General features: G+C 40.7%; 1 protein-coding gene across 1 annotated transcript in view; it reads right to left on the minus strand.

Moving 5' to 3' along the window:
* Positions 1-14719, minus strand: part of LOC128733001 (octopamine receptor beta-2R-like) — a 30534-nt gene extending 15815 nt beyond the window's left edge. Inside the window, exon 1 of the mRNA XM_053826522.1 lies at positions 14169-14719. Coding sequence (XP_053682497.1) covers positions 14169-14719 — 551 coding nt within the window. The remainder of the gene's footprint in view (positions 1-14168) is intronic.
* Positions 14720-15281: the final 562 nt, after the last annotated feature.

Raw genomic sequence — 15281 nt, forward strand, 5'->3', positions numbered from 1 at the left:
ATGAGTGATTGGTGATTGTTGACAGCTGACAGCTGGTTGCGGTTTGGAATTTGCTGCAAATAGCGACATGGAATTTGCATGGGTAGTGCAAGTAAAACCCTAGAGTTTTACTAGAAAGTTTTAATTGGGTTTTCAAACATTGGACTTGTCAGTATTCACTATATGAGATATTTTAAAACAGATCGAGCCCACCATGAACCGTCAGATGTCACAATAGGAAGCAAAACAAACACTAGTGCCCCGCAATTTTCAGGAGAAGTTTCAAAGGAAGTTTTATGATTCTACGAATTCTTACTCGTATTGTTCATATAGTGTAAGTTGTGTTTCACTCTTATTACGGTTTTCATGACCAATTTTGGTCATAAAAGCCATCTAAGAGTGTATCAAAACTCAAATTGTTACTTGGGAGGTGTAGTTACTATTCTCCTACCTGGATGATTTGACTTCTATTGAATAAATTGTTGTATCTTAGTTTGATTCGCACGATAGATATTGGCTTTGATTCAAAGAACTGGACACTTTCACGGAGCTATTCGAAACTTGCTCGGATCTGGTCATTAAAGTCGTAGGTACTTGACTTGACTTGTCATAGAAATCTAATGTTACTCGAGGTACTATATGATGGGTTAAGTAAATTTCCATTTTCATTTTATATTTCTGTTTGCTGAAATTTGTTCAGAGGCTCAAGGCACTCATAAACCGTTAAATTTTGAGCCCTTTCGGATTCTAACCATAACCAATAGTGACATATTGGACATTATCGCCATTCATTTGTTGGTGGTTGTTTACTAATCGGTCCAGTGATTGTCGAGTGCTGGTCAACGGGTGGATAATGCGCACCATTGGTGGTACGCCTGCAGCTGACGGATCTCTATAGATTTAAGCTGAAGCTATTTCGGTATTTCAGTATCCAAAATTTGGTCGATATTATCGGTTCCGATGTTACCGGTAAGGTAGCCCTAGTACGACCATTGTTGACTGAAGTATATAGTTTGGTATGGCCATAGATAATTTAAATGGTTCGGTACGACCAGAGCCGTAGCGTGACATTGTGGCACCCTTGGTGGAAACCCAATTAAGCGCACCCTCGTTTTTTAAATCAGTGTTCCTTCCAAAAATGCTCCAACGCCCTTCCAGGTGGCTTAACAGCGGTTCACCGGAGCCTTCGTTATGGTCGATCAAAAGATAAATATCGGCGTATTCAACTCTTTCGTGGTCTTGGCGATCAGCTTCTTCTCCGTTTTGGCCGCAAAATTATTGGAGTAAGTGCTTCGTTTAAGCTTCACCCAAAAGCTTTCGATTGATCGCAGTTCGGGGAGGTTGGGAAAGTTGGTGATCGTCGGTACAACGTGCATCTTCAGACGGTTTATCTCCTCTTGTGACCTCTTGGCACGATGGGTCAAGCCCTGATCCGGCCAAAAGACCGCATCCCTTCGCGCGATACTTCTTGATGAACGCGGCAACTTCCGATAAGTACTTTGTACTACATATTCCTATTTCCTCGTTCACCGTAGATCCCAAACGATGCAACATCGACTTGAATATTCTCTTCGCGCTAATCATCAGCCACAGAAAGATCTTCTTCGGGAACTTGGCGCGGAAGATATTTAACATCATCGCTTGCCTTCTTGGTGGGGAACGTAAACTACTCGGTCCTCTGCCAGTCGTTGCTGCCCAGCGTCATGCAGTTTTCATCGCCCATCATAACCATGACATCGTGCTTCATCACACCTTCAGCTGTTTTCTGTCCTTTTGCTTTTTAAAAATGTTCATTTTGGCTAAGTACTTCTTCACTGTTTAGCCGGTTGCTCCGAGCTCCCGGCCCAAGACACGAAACGATAAGGCTACCTAGCTCCTTGGTCTTCACCTTCAGCCTCTGCTGCACGTTGCTTCACCATGTCCAACTTCTTCGCTACAGGATGCAACTACGAACCAAACATGGAGCGTTGTTGTTTGACTATTTTCGCCATGGCTATTGCATGCAAATGAACTGATAAGGTGGATAAGGCGGCGCTGGGTACGACTATCGAGAAGTAAAAGGATTCGGTACGATCATTGCTGATTAAAGTATATGGTTCAGTACGACCACAAATAAACAAAAAAACAAATTTAAAAGTAAAATGATTGGGTACGATCATTATTGAATACATGGTTCGGTACGACCATAGTTGAATTAAATGGTTGGGTACGATCATTCATAAGCAAAATGATTCGGTACGACCATAGTTAAATGAAATGATATGGATTGGTAAGATCACAGATGAATGAAATGGTTTGATACGTATTGGAAAATAAAGTGATATTGTACGATCAGTGTCGAAGAGATACTTTTATTCCATGTGGTGGTCCTAGATTATCACCCCTATTCTGTATTTCGAACGGGTTTATGTTTCGTTCGAAACTGACATTTCGTTCGAAAAAACAGCGGCTCGAACGAAAGATCTTCATATGAAAAAACAACTCGAACGAAATATTTGCCAAGTCGATCGAAATATTTCAACTCGTTCGAAATACAGAATATGGGTGTATGTACATAGGTAGTTGTACTGGCTTAAACGGTCCATTGTAATCAGATTTTTATAGATGTATTGTATTCAAAAAACTGCAATGCATGTTTTAGTGATATCCTTTTAATGTATAGCATGGAACTATTTTTTCCTCTTCTAGTATTACCGCATTCATAATGCCAGAATGCAAATATGTACGGGCTATCATATCGGCGTCGCGGTGACCGTTCTATTAAAAAACTCAGAAGAAGTTTTGCCGTATTACAGGAAATACGAAAACACCATTTACGTGCAAACCACCCAGGTTAACGGTTAACCCCACGTAGCTATAGGCGGTGCCTGGCGTAGGGTGACCATATCGATCCAACTAAAAATCAGGACATTTTTTGTCCAAACATGCCGATGAATATTTATTTACCTACTTAAGTATCTTGCCGTCCTAAGTCAACGCCTGTTGAACAACGTTTCGCCAGTCAACTCGGCTGTGGGCAACTGCTCTCCAATTCCTCGGACACCGAGTACTCTCCGCCCGATCTCCACCTGGTCTAACCACTTTGCTCGCTGCGCTCCTGCTCGTCTTCTTCCTACTGGATTTGAGACAAACACTGGATTTGAAACAAACCTCAGGGACTGCAAACGTTCGCGACTTATTGTCAAGAAAACACCTGAAAACCTTCTGCTTAAACTGTTCCCTTTATTAACGGCTTTCCCTTGGTAACTCCTACCGTTTGACATTTAGGGGTTTCACTTCCGGTGGAGTTACTGACCGGGATCCGTTTGCGGTCAGGTCAATAACTTTTGGCACGGAGCTTGATGGTCTACTCCCGGCTTTCCGGCTACGGGCGCACTTGGGGCTCTGAATAAGCGCTATGGCGACGATGCGGCATAACTGCGATGGCGTCGTTGGCAGGGACGCTCCTTCAGCTTCAAGATTGACCGATGTGGTGGTAACGGCGGATGTGAGGACCAAATTCGGTTGGTAACCGTCAGGTAAACGCAGGAAACTCAGGGGTCCTAAGAGCGAGATGGTTTGTTTAGCGTCGAGTTTTGGAGCGGTCATAGTCGGGAATATGCCGTAAGAATTTTCTGATAGCTATATCTGTTGTTTGCTTTGCAGACTTTCATTTTAGTTTTGTCTTCACTATCCCAGTTGTGCGACTATATTTCGTTTTTCGGTACCGTACTGTTTAACTTCGGACAGGGTAATGATTAAAGCTATCTTTTGTCCAACGTTCTATGACCTTTTCGCGCTAAAACCTCCACTGTCTATCGCTTATCGTTTTCTTGACTCTTTGTCGCCACCCGCAATCCATGTTAGCTTTGCTCCATTTTCCGCCACCTGGTAGTGGGTGGGTGGAAGCCGTTGACGTATGGCTGCGTACACGTCATCGGGGAAAGCTGTTCGCAATAGAGAGTTCCAACTATTCTCTTGACAATTTATTGCGGGACATTCAGAAAATATTTTGCACGCGTACCAGTCTCCTAAACCTTGGGCAGAGACTAAGCCGACGAGTACTCTCGCAGGTCATCCTCGAGCATTGTCCAAGTTTCATGCCCGTAAAACAACCGGTCTAATAAGCGTCTTGTCTATGTACGGGAACTTAGTCTGCTCGACTGTAATTGCTTATGAAGCCCATAGTAAGCACGACTTCCGCTGTTAATACGCCTCCGAATCTCACGACAAGAATCATTGTCTGCCGTTACCAATGACCCAAGGTAGACAAATTAGTCGACTACCCAAACTCATCGCCGTCGGCCTATGAAGATTTAGATTCGATAAATCGACCATCCTAACCTTCCGCTCCTTGTGTTTAGATGTACAATTCTCACAACAATGCTAGACAAATAAGATCGTTATGATGTACCACTCCAACCATACAGATAACCAAATTAAACTCTAGTGTGGAGCCAAATGCTTTCTTGTATAAATGCTATGGTGAGTTTCAGTGAGCCAGCTAAACCTAACTACCGTCGAAATGGTACCGGAAATCAAATGAAAGGCCCCCAAATATCCTGGCAAGCTCCAGAAAAACATCAAATAGGAGACCAAAAACGAATAAGGCATACCATACGGACCCGGGGTTGCTCATGCTATATCAAGAGCTTTTCTCCATTGTACTCGTCCTGGGCTATTCATCGCCAATACGCTGAGCATCTCGACACTCGCAAGTCAGCTGCCATCTGGTCGAGCTACGCAGCACGTAAGACCCCTCGTTTTCTAGAGTCGCTGGTGCATTTTTGCAACATGGCTGGTCCACCGAAGCATCCCGATTATCACCACGTGTACGATGGGAATCATATGCCTGCGCTATTCTCTGCTTTCTACTTGTACTCCACCAAAAACAGTCCTCAACACCTTTCGTACAAATACACGTCTATCTTCCATAAGCAAGGCTGCACAAATCTTGCGGAGTGAAAAGAAAGTCCACCTTAAATGCATCCTTGAATGCACCTTAAATGCATCGCAAACCAGATATTTAGCGAGACCGCTAATAATGCTTAGCTGCATTATTAGCGGTCTCCCTAAATATTTGGTTTGCGGCGCATTGATTTTTTACCCAATCCTCTTTACCTCCGTTTTTGGACTAGCGTGGATTGTAATGAAGTAGTAATGATATCAAACTCGTCTACAAAGACAAGGAGTTGGCTACTTTTGCTGAAGTTCGTCTTATTCGTTCCGATGCTCGCTCGTCAGATCAATCACACTTCCAATAACGATGCTAAACAAACAGTCCAAAGGACAATTCTAAAGGAGACAACCGCGTTAGTCGGTCTGGATAACCGTTCTTGTGCACTAACTGCCATAGCTCTTCACGTTTAACTGTATCGTATGCTGCCTTGGAATCCACGTCAATATTAACCGTGGGCATGCTGTACTCCTGACAACTCTGGATAAATTGTCAGAGCGAGAAAATTTGACCCGTAGTAGCACGGTCTCTCGTACAGCTCGGCTGGTACTGCCCACGAAATTTCTTGCTATTGTAGAAAGACGCCGCAACAAAATCTGGGAGCACTTTGTATTCCGTCGGTAGGCTTAATCGCACAGTTACTGGTACTATTCAGGGTGTATCCGCATCCCGTAGGGAACGCATATTGATGATATTTAAGAAAAATCGGCCATCGTTGAGAATTAAACAGATTAGGCTCAATATCCGTTGGTCAGGTGATCCCAAGGGGGGGCTTGTGGTTAGCTTTGCTTGGAAAAAAGTGCTTTCGATCATCATGCCTCGAAAAGCTGCAAAGTTCTCGTTCGTGTCGGTGTGTAGACAATAGACGCGTTCATAACCCCGATGACGATCTTGATGCTCCATGAAGATCAACTGTCGCACGTCTCGTCGTCGGGCCTACAACAGTTTAAACAGTTGCAAGTATGCTATATTTACGAAACTGAGAATGTAAAATCAGGCATCGAAGATAAGATAACCTAAGTTTCTAGAGGAACTGACAAAGCAGGACTTTAAAAACATTTGTACTTAAATTTATTTAGTAAAGCAGGATTTCATTTTAAAAATCAGGATTTTCCGCTGTAAACCAGGACACCAGGATAACGGCCGTGAAAACAGGACATGTCCTGGTAAATCAGGACGTGTGGTCACCCTATGCCTGGGGGACCAAGCCCCTCCAGAATTCTGCCGGTCCCCTCCAGAAACTTTCCCCATTGGAATTCAAAAACCGGAAAAAATTATAGGGGTTGTGTACAAGACACGACCGCATATACAGGTAACGCAGTACTACGTAAAGTTTCTTTGTAGTAATAGTAGCATGTATCCATGCATGTAATCGTTCGATTCTTCATGTACATATATATACTACTAGTTGAGCCCGAACCTTACGATCCAGAAAATATAAATGTCTGTTCAGAATTCATAAAACTGCGGATACATTCCATTAGCCAGTATTTGCGAAGATGTTTAATCTTTGTATTAGTTCTTTGAGTTCTTATATTGCTTAATATAGCTCTAAGACGTTGTACATAAAAGAGTCATAGCCGGAAACTGAAACAAATAGTTTTATGGTCGTATTGGATTTTATTTAACTGAATAAAAACATTATCTCCACTGTGCTGATTCTATAGGCGGGCAATATGGTTCTTTTGTGTGAGTGACTCTGAACCGTCGGTGGTGAAATGGTCGGTGTTAAATCATCTTCTAACTGTGACTGTTTGCAACATTTATGTAACCTGATTAGAGTAAAATATTGCTTAGAAAATTCTTGATCGTTTGCTATCAATAACTCATTTTTTAAAATTTTGCGACTTGGTCCGGTCTGATTTAACAGCGACCATATGATATCGCGACAAGCAATCGAGTTGAGCAGGCGAGTCGAGCAGTCAAATCAAGCAATCGAGTCAAGCAGTTGGGTCGAGCAGTCGAGTCGAACAGTCAAATAGAGCAGTCAAATCGAGCAGTAAAATCAAGCTGTTCAGTCAAGCAGTCCAATCGAGCAGTTGATTCAATCAGTGTAGTTGAGCAGTCAAGTCGAGCAGTTGAATCGAGTGGTAGAGTCAACCAGTCAATTCGAGCAGACCAGTCCAGCAATTTAATCGAGCAGTTAAGTCGAATAGTCCAGTCTAGCAGTTGAATCGAGTAGTCTAGTCGAGCACTTGAGTCGAGCAGTCCAGTCGTACAGTTTATTCGAGCAGTTGAGTCGAGTAGTCCAGTTGAACAGTTGAACCGAGCAGTCCAGTCGAGCAGTTTAATCGAGCAGTTAAGTCGAGTAGTCCAGTGCCCAGTCGAGCAGTTGAATCGAGTAGTTGAGTCGAGCACTCGAATAGAAAAGTTTAGTCAAGCAGTCTAGTCGAGCAGTCGGATCAAGCGGTTCAGTCGAGCTGTCGAATCAAACAGTTAAGGCAAGCAGTTGAGTCTAGTAGTCGGGTTGAGTGGCAGTTAAATCGAGCAGTCTAGTCGAGCTGTTGAATCAAGCAGTCAGTTGAGTCGAGCAACCAAATCGAGTAGTCTAGTCGAGCAGTTAAATCGAGCAATCGGGTTGAGCGGTTGAGTCGAGCAGCCGATTCGAATTGTCCAATCGAGTAGTTGAGTCAAGCAGTTCATTCGAGCAGTTGAGTCGAGTAGTCCAGTTGAGCAGCGGAATCAAACAGTTGAATCGAGCAGTTGAGTCGAGCGTCGAATCGAACAGTTGAGTAGAGCAGTCTAGTCGAGCAGGTGAATCATGCTGTGCAGTCAAGCAGTCCAGTCCAGCAGTCGAATCGAACAGTCCAGTCAAGCAGTTCAATCGTGCAGTTTAGTTGAGCAGTCTGGTCGAGTAGTAAGTCAAGCAAATGCGTCAAGCAGTCGAATCGAGTAGTTAAGTCACAGTGAAGTTAAGCTGAGTAGTCCAATCGAGTTAAATCGGGCTATTCAGTCCTACCCCGTAACAAAGTGACAGTTATTAACAGTTTCCCATAACACCCACCAGTGTCAAAAATGTCGCGACGATCGTTTTTACGTGCCGTTCAAAATTGACGCACCTTCGATTTCCAAAGGAAATGATAATATGTTACGAAATGTTACGTTAAATGTGAACGCAAAAAGCTGTCTGGACAACGATTTGAAAAGTGCGTATTGATTATTTCATGTTTTCGGTAAAACTGCTTGAATTCTTGGTGGGTTGTTTGATTGCTTTGTTTACAAGATAAAAAGCGGTATTTATTACAAGATTGTCACTCTTGTGTACGAGTTGTCTGCTGTAAAGTATTTAAATATTGCGTGTATCATTGAAAGTTATCCGCTGCGCAATTCAAAATGAAATGCTCTTTCATGATTGCTGGATCGATTTTGTCGTTAACATAACAAGTTAGGCAAAATTCAAGAGTCAATCCAAGCAATAGAGATCGTTGCAGTTGTACAAAAAACACTCTGTTACATGAATGAACCAAATAGAGCATGTTATTATGACTGAAGAACCAGTTATGCTGCTATTGTCATTACCACGGAAACGTTTTGATACTTGACATAATGTTGTCAGTTCGTAAACTGCCCGTAAATGGAAAACAGTCACATATGCAAAAACTTGCAGTGGCGAAAAACGCATTTGAAACCGCTACATTTTTTCTTTAATATTGAGTAAATTTTGGAAACAAATCGTCCAAATCATTATAATATTACTTGAATGTACATTATAGAATACTTTTACAAGCAATTTGTTCACAAGTGACCTACAATTTGTTCCAAAACTTATAAAAACTACCGAAGTTACTGATATGCGTTTATTTGTGCTTCAATAAGCAAGAATAAACGCATAACAGTCACACTCACAGCATGCCTTGATTCTTGCGTTGTCGGTGAGCCGGTGACTGCCGGTGACCGCCGGTGGAGTATTTTCAAGACCACGTGTCGTTGTTATCTTGATAATTCACGTGCCCGTTTAATTCATCTGTTCCAAATGTCTGTACGAAATTGAAGTTTTACGGGAGTAAGGATAAACTTCCAGTTCCTAGCATTTTCTGCTCTGAAGATAAACTTCCAGTTCCTAGCATTTTCTGTTTTTATTTGTAATTTGTTATCGTGGGGTCGCATAAGGGGTTTTGTTCAACTCAGAAACTGGTCGCTTTCCTGTGTCAGGAACACTCCCAGAACGTGTCCGAGTGTGACCAATGTGATCCTGGACATATTATATGACGACAAATGAACTATTCTGAGGTAGTTTTGCACTTTTGCGTACTAAGAGATATCACATGTTGTATTTTAGTTCTATTCCGAAACTGATCCCCGTAGGGGTATCCGAAGCATTTCCGGATATGTGGTTAGATATGGTAAATGACGTCTTGAACACTTTATACAACTACCAATGGTCTAGTTTTGCAAATTCGAGTACTAAGAGGTGTCGTATAATGGAATTATTGTGCTTCAAGGTGGTTCAAGTTCTGGATATTCCGGAACTTATTCCGACTATAGCTTCGGAACCGTCTATCCGCTCCAAATTTTCTTCAATAGTGTTCTTGTAGGTCATGAAATCTTTCGTTTGGTAGTTGTTGCAGTCAAATCGGTTCAGGAATTTCCAAAATCAAATGCTTATTCATATACTTTCACTACTGTGACTGTTATGCGTTTATTTGTAATATAGGACTGACATAGTTTAATATGTTTTTCAACATTTTGTGAACAAACATAGCTTTTTTGTTTGAAATATTGAAAGAATAGGTAATTTAAAGACGATTCCCAGGTTTATCTCAAAAATGGTGAAAAGTCATATGGGACTGTTATGCGTTTATGGGCAGTAAAATACTCTATTGAAATAATAAACCAATTCAAATCTTATATGCACAAGGGATTTTTTGCCAAAACAAATGATAATAAACTCTTTCTTCGATATTTACGCCGCTTTCAAACATCTGTCGTGAACCATGAACCAGCAGTTTTAGGTACGTTTGATTAGTATGGGAGCTGTTACATTGTTACCGGGTTGATTCAGTCAAGCAGTCAAGTCGATCTGTCCAATCAAGCAGTTGAGTCGAGCAGTCGAATCGAACAGTTTAGTCGAGCAGTTCAGATTAGCAGTCCAGTCGAGCAATCAAATTGAGCAGTCTAATCGACCAGAGCAGTCGAACAGTCTAGTCAACCAGTTGAGCAATCGAGCAGTCCAGTAGTCGACCAGTAAGGTGGCTGAGAATACATCTCATTGATACGAAGGCATGACGTCCTGTTAGGGACCTGTTTTTAGTTACCGATAAGACTCTTATGACGTCCTGTCAGAGACCTGGTTTTGGGTACAGACATAAGCGTCTTATATAAATAAGAATATGCAGCATATATATAGGGGAGTGTCGTCGTGGTTGGGCCACGTTTTTGGAATTCGCCCATAACTTTCGTTTCAAAAGGAATTTTGGAAACCTAATACATCGCTGCAAAGGTCTAATAATAAGCTATGTTTCCGGAAAGTTTTGAACTGATTGCTTGAAAAATAAAAAAGTTATAGGCATTTACGTGAAGACCAAAAATGTTGTCATAGTCGGGCCATGTGGTACCGGTTGGGCCACCAAAGAAAATCTAAGATATACGTATTAAAATTCTATATAGAGACATGAAAAGAATGAATTCCGTGAACAACGGCTCATATAGGTACAAATACCCTATTTTTAATTGCATTTTTGCGAAATTTTGGCGATCTTGTAAAGTCAATATTGCTACAATCGCCTTTTCCGAAGTGTTCAACTACAATGAAAAAAACAACAAAAATTTAGGTTTTTATCGTATTAAGTTTGCTTTATTTCATCACATTTTACGTGACTGACATTCTCTAGCGGTTATTGCGTTTATGCGCTTAAAATTATGGTGGCCCAACCATGACTTCTCAAGTGGCCCGACCTTTACAAATAGCGATTTTCTAGTATTTCACCTTAGCCTTTCCAAACACCTTAATGGGCGAGATTTTTCTATAGTCTTCGTGTGCAGCACAACACACTTCATACATTTTCAACATTTATCTCGATAATTGCATTTTATGAATCATTTCTTGAAGAAAAGTTCATTGCGCCTGGAAAACTTTTTTTGTAAGATTTAGTCACTGAATTCAGTACGGGTGTTTTGAATACACGATTGAAACTCACAATATTGTGAAAAGTTAGCTATCACAGTAAGAAGTTTTACAATGGTTGTATTAGAGATATCATGTGTTACTAAAACTGTAGAATCGTGATGGCCCGACCATAACAGTGGCCCGACGATAACGACAGTACCCTACTTGCTACATGAGTTGTATGTAATATTTATCAAAGTAGTATCATTGTATATGTCCGATCCTCAATATATTCTAGAGTTATTTCTATGTGCATTCCCAAGTAACAAACCAATAGCAAATTGGTCTTATTCATTTCTTATAGTAGTTTTATCAGAGTATTGCAAAGTCTGTTAGGTTTTATGATGTTTCTTCTCAAGTAAATTTTATCTTATTTGGTTAACATTTCTGAAATATAACTGAAGGAGACATGAAGAATCACCCGTAAAACTGCATCATCAATAAGTGTAAAACCGGTTTTAAAGGTTACTTCATTTCTGCTTAAAAACGACGCTCGTTAAAACTTAACAATAGTATTGACAAAAACTTATGACATTCTTCAGCAAGATTCGTTTATCTTAACAATACTGCCATTAAACTCTCTTGAAATCGTATATTCTCTCTTCCATACTCTTAAATAAGAATCTTCAACAACTAATCTGTCAAAATGTAGACGCCCATTTTGGAGAACCTGGAGAAAACTGAACAGATCTTTTAATCGAAAATTAAGCGAAAATCTGTCTAATATTTCGAAAACTCTTTCGTATGAACAATCAGCGAAGACACAAAACAATAAAGATCTCAGGACTAACTGAACTGTGAAAGGACGGTGCCGGTAATGATGCATTTGCCTGAGGTGGTGTGGGTTTCCTCTAGAGTTTTTCGAATTTTTTGAACCGAATATAGGTAGTAGTCATAAGTCGGGTGTCTTTGTCTGGAAAATGTTTGAAGGCGCAGAAGCAATTGAAGCATATTTTTTAAAAGCGGTTGTAACGATTGTAAATTAAACGCATGGAACTGTCGTGCAGTCCAAACAGCACAAACAACACGTTACATCGATACTTCGTTGACGTTTTCTTTGTTTATACTAGAATGGTTATCTTGCAAAAAACTTGATGCCCTCAAATTATTCAAGCAATTCCTATTGAAGCGCAACTTGTCTTCTTCAAGAATACAATAAGTATTGATGAACTTATTGCCCTCTTGGGAAAATTTTCTTTGTCTTGTGCAAGAAATGTAGAAATAAATTTGGTAGTTAATCAACTGCTATCATGAAATCATTGAATTATTTTTATTAGGGTTTATTTATAATTCCCGTCGTAGTAAGGAAAGCCACTCTAATTTTCATCATTTCTTAGGTAGATTTAATGAATACTCCAAAAGTTTTGCTGCTGATTTGACTCAAATACACTTACTTTCCGATCCGTGCACTTTGAATTCACTAAAAAGCGATTATTAAAGCGTTTTATTCAAATTACGCAACTGACTTTATATCTTAAATTCGTCGTACCGTTTTCAAATCCGTCCTTCAAAATTTTACGTCGTCCGAACTAAAAATCACAATAATGTTTACGAAGCTAGCGCGCATGTATTTGTGTAGGACGGCATGACAAATGTTATTCTGCAAAATTTCTGCCTGTCATGCTAGTTTTCCCGACTGCAGAATAACAACAAAGCGTTGCGTGGGTTATTTTCATTTTATGAATGACGGAAATTGAAACGCTTTGTCGACATTTTCTTCTTCGTCACACGAAGAAAAATTTAACTGATACGAATTCTTTAATGAAAAATGACATTTAAATAAATAAAGCTCACTTTGATTGATCGCGTCTGATAGTCAACAAGCTAAAATATTAGGAAATAACTAATTTTGCATTGTGTGTCATAAAAGTCGCTGATATTTTTAATAATGTGTGTTGGATAGGACGGGAATAGGCAATCACGACGAAGCAGCAACACACCCTAATTAAATTTTCCAATAATCTAGCAAAAATAACTAGCGCGTTAAAATTTTCTAACTTTCATGTCACAAAACATCGACAAACCGAACGTGGCATGAAAAATGTCTCATTTATGGGCAACAAAGCAGCTGCTTTTATCACCGTGTTTATTTACAATTTTCATTCATATTCATTTTGAAATAGCAATATCTGTGAATGCTTGTAGTTTTCAGCTCTTGGTCAATTTGAAAATTTAAGTGTATAATGTCTTGCAAGTGTTCTTTGAAAAGATAACCATAAAATCATCAACACTTGTGGCGGTTTTCTTTTAGTTTCAAGCGACTATTGCAAGTCATTATAAATAGATCGTGTTATAAGGGTTTTATGGCTGTTTTATCGCAGTTTTGTAGAATTACGAAACGTCTTTTAGTCTGTGGCTGAAGCGTTCAATCTCACTTCAAAAATGTGCTATTAATCTCCTTCATCCATAGTTGTCTGGAAAGTCACGAATGACCGAAGCTATTAAAGTGACTATAATCTAACAAAAACAAAAAAAAAAAGGTTGTCTGGCCGACACAATATGTTGAGTTCAATGAGTCATAAAATCAAACTTATCTTACGTATCAAGCGGAATCCTGCAAGCAGCGTTGCGAAGCCCACTGTCGCGTGGTCTAATTTTCTCTTTCAAGGGTCAATTTCAGGACAGGGTCCAAAAAACATTAGCATCACCTGGTGCAGTCTTCGCGCTATAAATTTAATTTAGCTATGCTATAAATTTACTCGCATTTTATCTGATGGCAGCACCAGCGCAAGCGAATGGCGTTCTCGTGCAGCGACTGTTTTTTGAGTCTTGGCTAGAGCGGGGTCTTGGAGATGGGATTATGCTCCAGTGTTACGTCTGTTAGTCTGTGGATGCACCTTCAGAAAGATATAATATTAATATAATAATATTCTACTGGATATAACGATCAAGATCCAAGGTTGAAAGTCCAAATCAATAAATAAATTAGCGCTTTCCGAGAATATTCAATTTAAAAAATTTAACCCATACCAATGTTGAAAAGCTTTGATTTATTAAATGAAACATTAGTTTTTATAAACGCAACAGTAAAGTAATATGAAATGGGGAATGTTAGATGAGATGTGCAATACTTCACGTTTTTGTTAAATTGATAATTTTCACACTCTCATACTGATACAGTTTTACAAAAATATTAGGTCCAATTACCTTAATTTTCTATGTCGCTTAACCGATATAATGACGAGTAGGTTGCCGAAAATGGCAGCCACGATGATGAACATCATGATCGATGCCTTCAAAACCGTCAGCAATACGTCCACCCAGCCGCTGACGTTGGCCGCGATATCTTCGTCTAGAATACTCTCTGTGGCAGCCATGTCCAGCGGGCTCAGCGATGGCAGCCCGGTGCTATACCCCCGGTAAATCATGTGATCACCGGTCGGATCACCGGGCCCACCACCGACCGCCCGACCAAAACCGCTCGAATCGACGCCGAAGATGGTCGTCGTCGCGGAAGATCCGGTCGCAGCCGCTGAGGCCGCCTTAGCCGCCGCCGATGCCAGCGCCGAGCCGCTGCCATTGAAGAACAAGCCTCCGCCACTACCGGGATCCACGGGATTATCCTGGCTGTAGGACGCTCTCGAAACCGCTGCGGACAGCGAGAGTGATGATGAAGATGATGCAGATGACGATGAAAGTGGTGATGACGCTGCTGAGTACATATATTTCGGAAAGTCATCTTTGGAAGGATACATCATACACTACACGGAGCACCAGTCAGCAAAATAGAGCGCACGAACTGGCCTCTAAGCTTCAACACACTGGATTAAATCAATTAAGGATTAATTAGCCAACGGATACCTGTGCAAGCACCTTACTCTAGAAATCACAACCACAACTTTTCGACTTATTTCTGCTTTGCACAACGGGAATCGGCACTGATTGCGTTAAATGGCACCTACACTCGACGGCCAGAACGTAACGAAACGGGCTTCACTCTTCATCTTTCATCAGCAGCGTTAGCCGGATTATTATTTCTAATTATACTCATCACTATGGAATTTTTAGTTTTTCACCACTGCACTGCCGAACTCACACTGTCCGTTGCAACCCGTTTGTTTACGTTTTTCAGCACCGGAAAAAAAAATTCCCTTTCTCTATACGGAGGAGTGTGTGTTTTACTTAAGCACGACGCTCTTCCCCAAATAATTAACTGCTGGCAGCACTCGCGTTCACTGATGCTTCAATTTCGATTTAATGGTCATTAATTTTCGTATAAACTCCAACTTTTTGACAGTCATCATGGTTTCGATTCCACAC

Source organism: Sabethes cyaneus, chromosome 1, assembly GCF_943734655.1.
Source record: "Sabethes cyaneus chromosome 1, idSabCyanKW18_F2, whole genome shotgun sequence".
NCBI lineage: Eukaryota > Metazoa > Arthropoda > Insecta > Diptera > Culicidae > Sabethes > Sabethes cyaneus.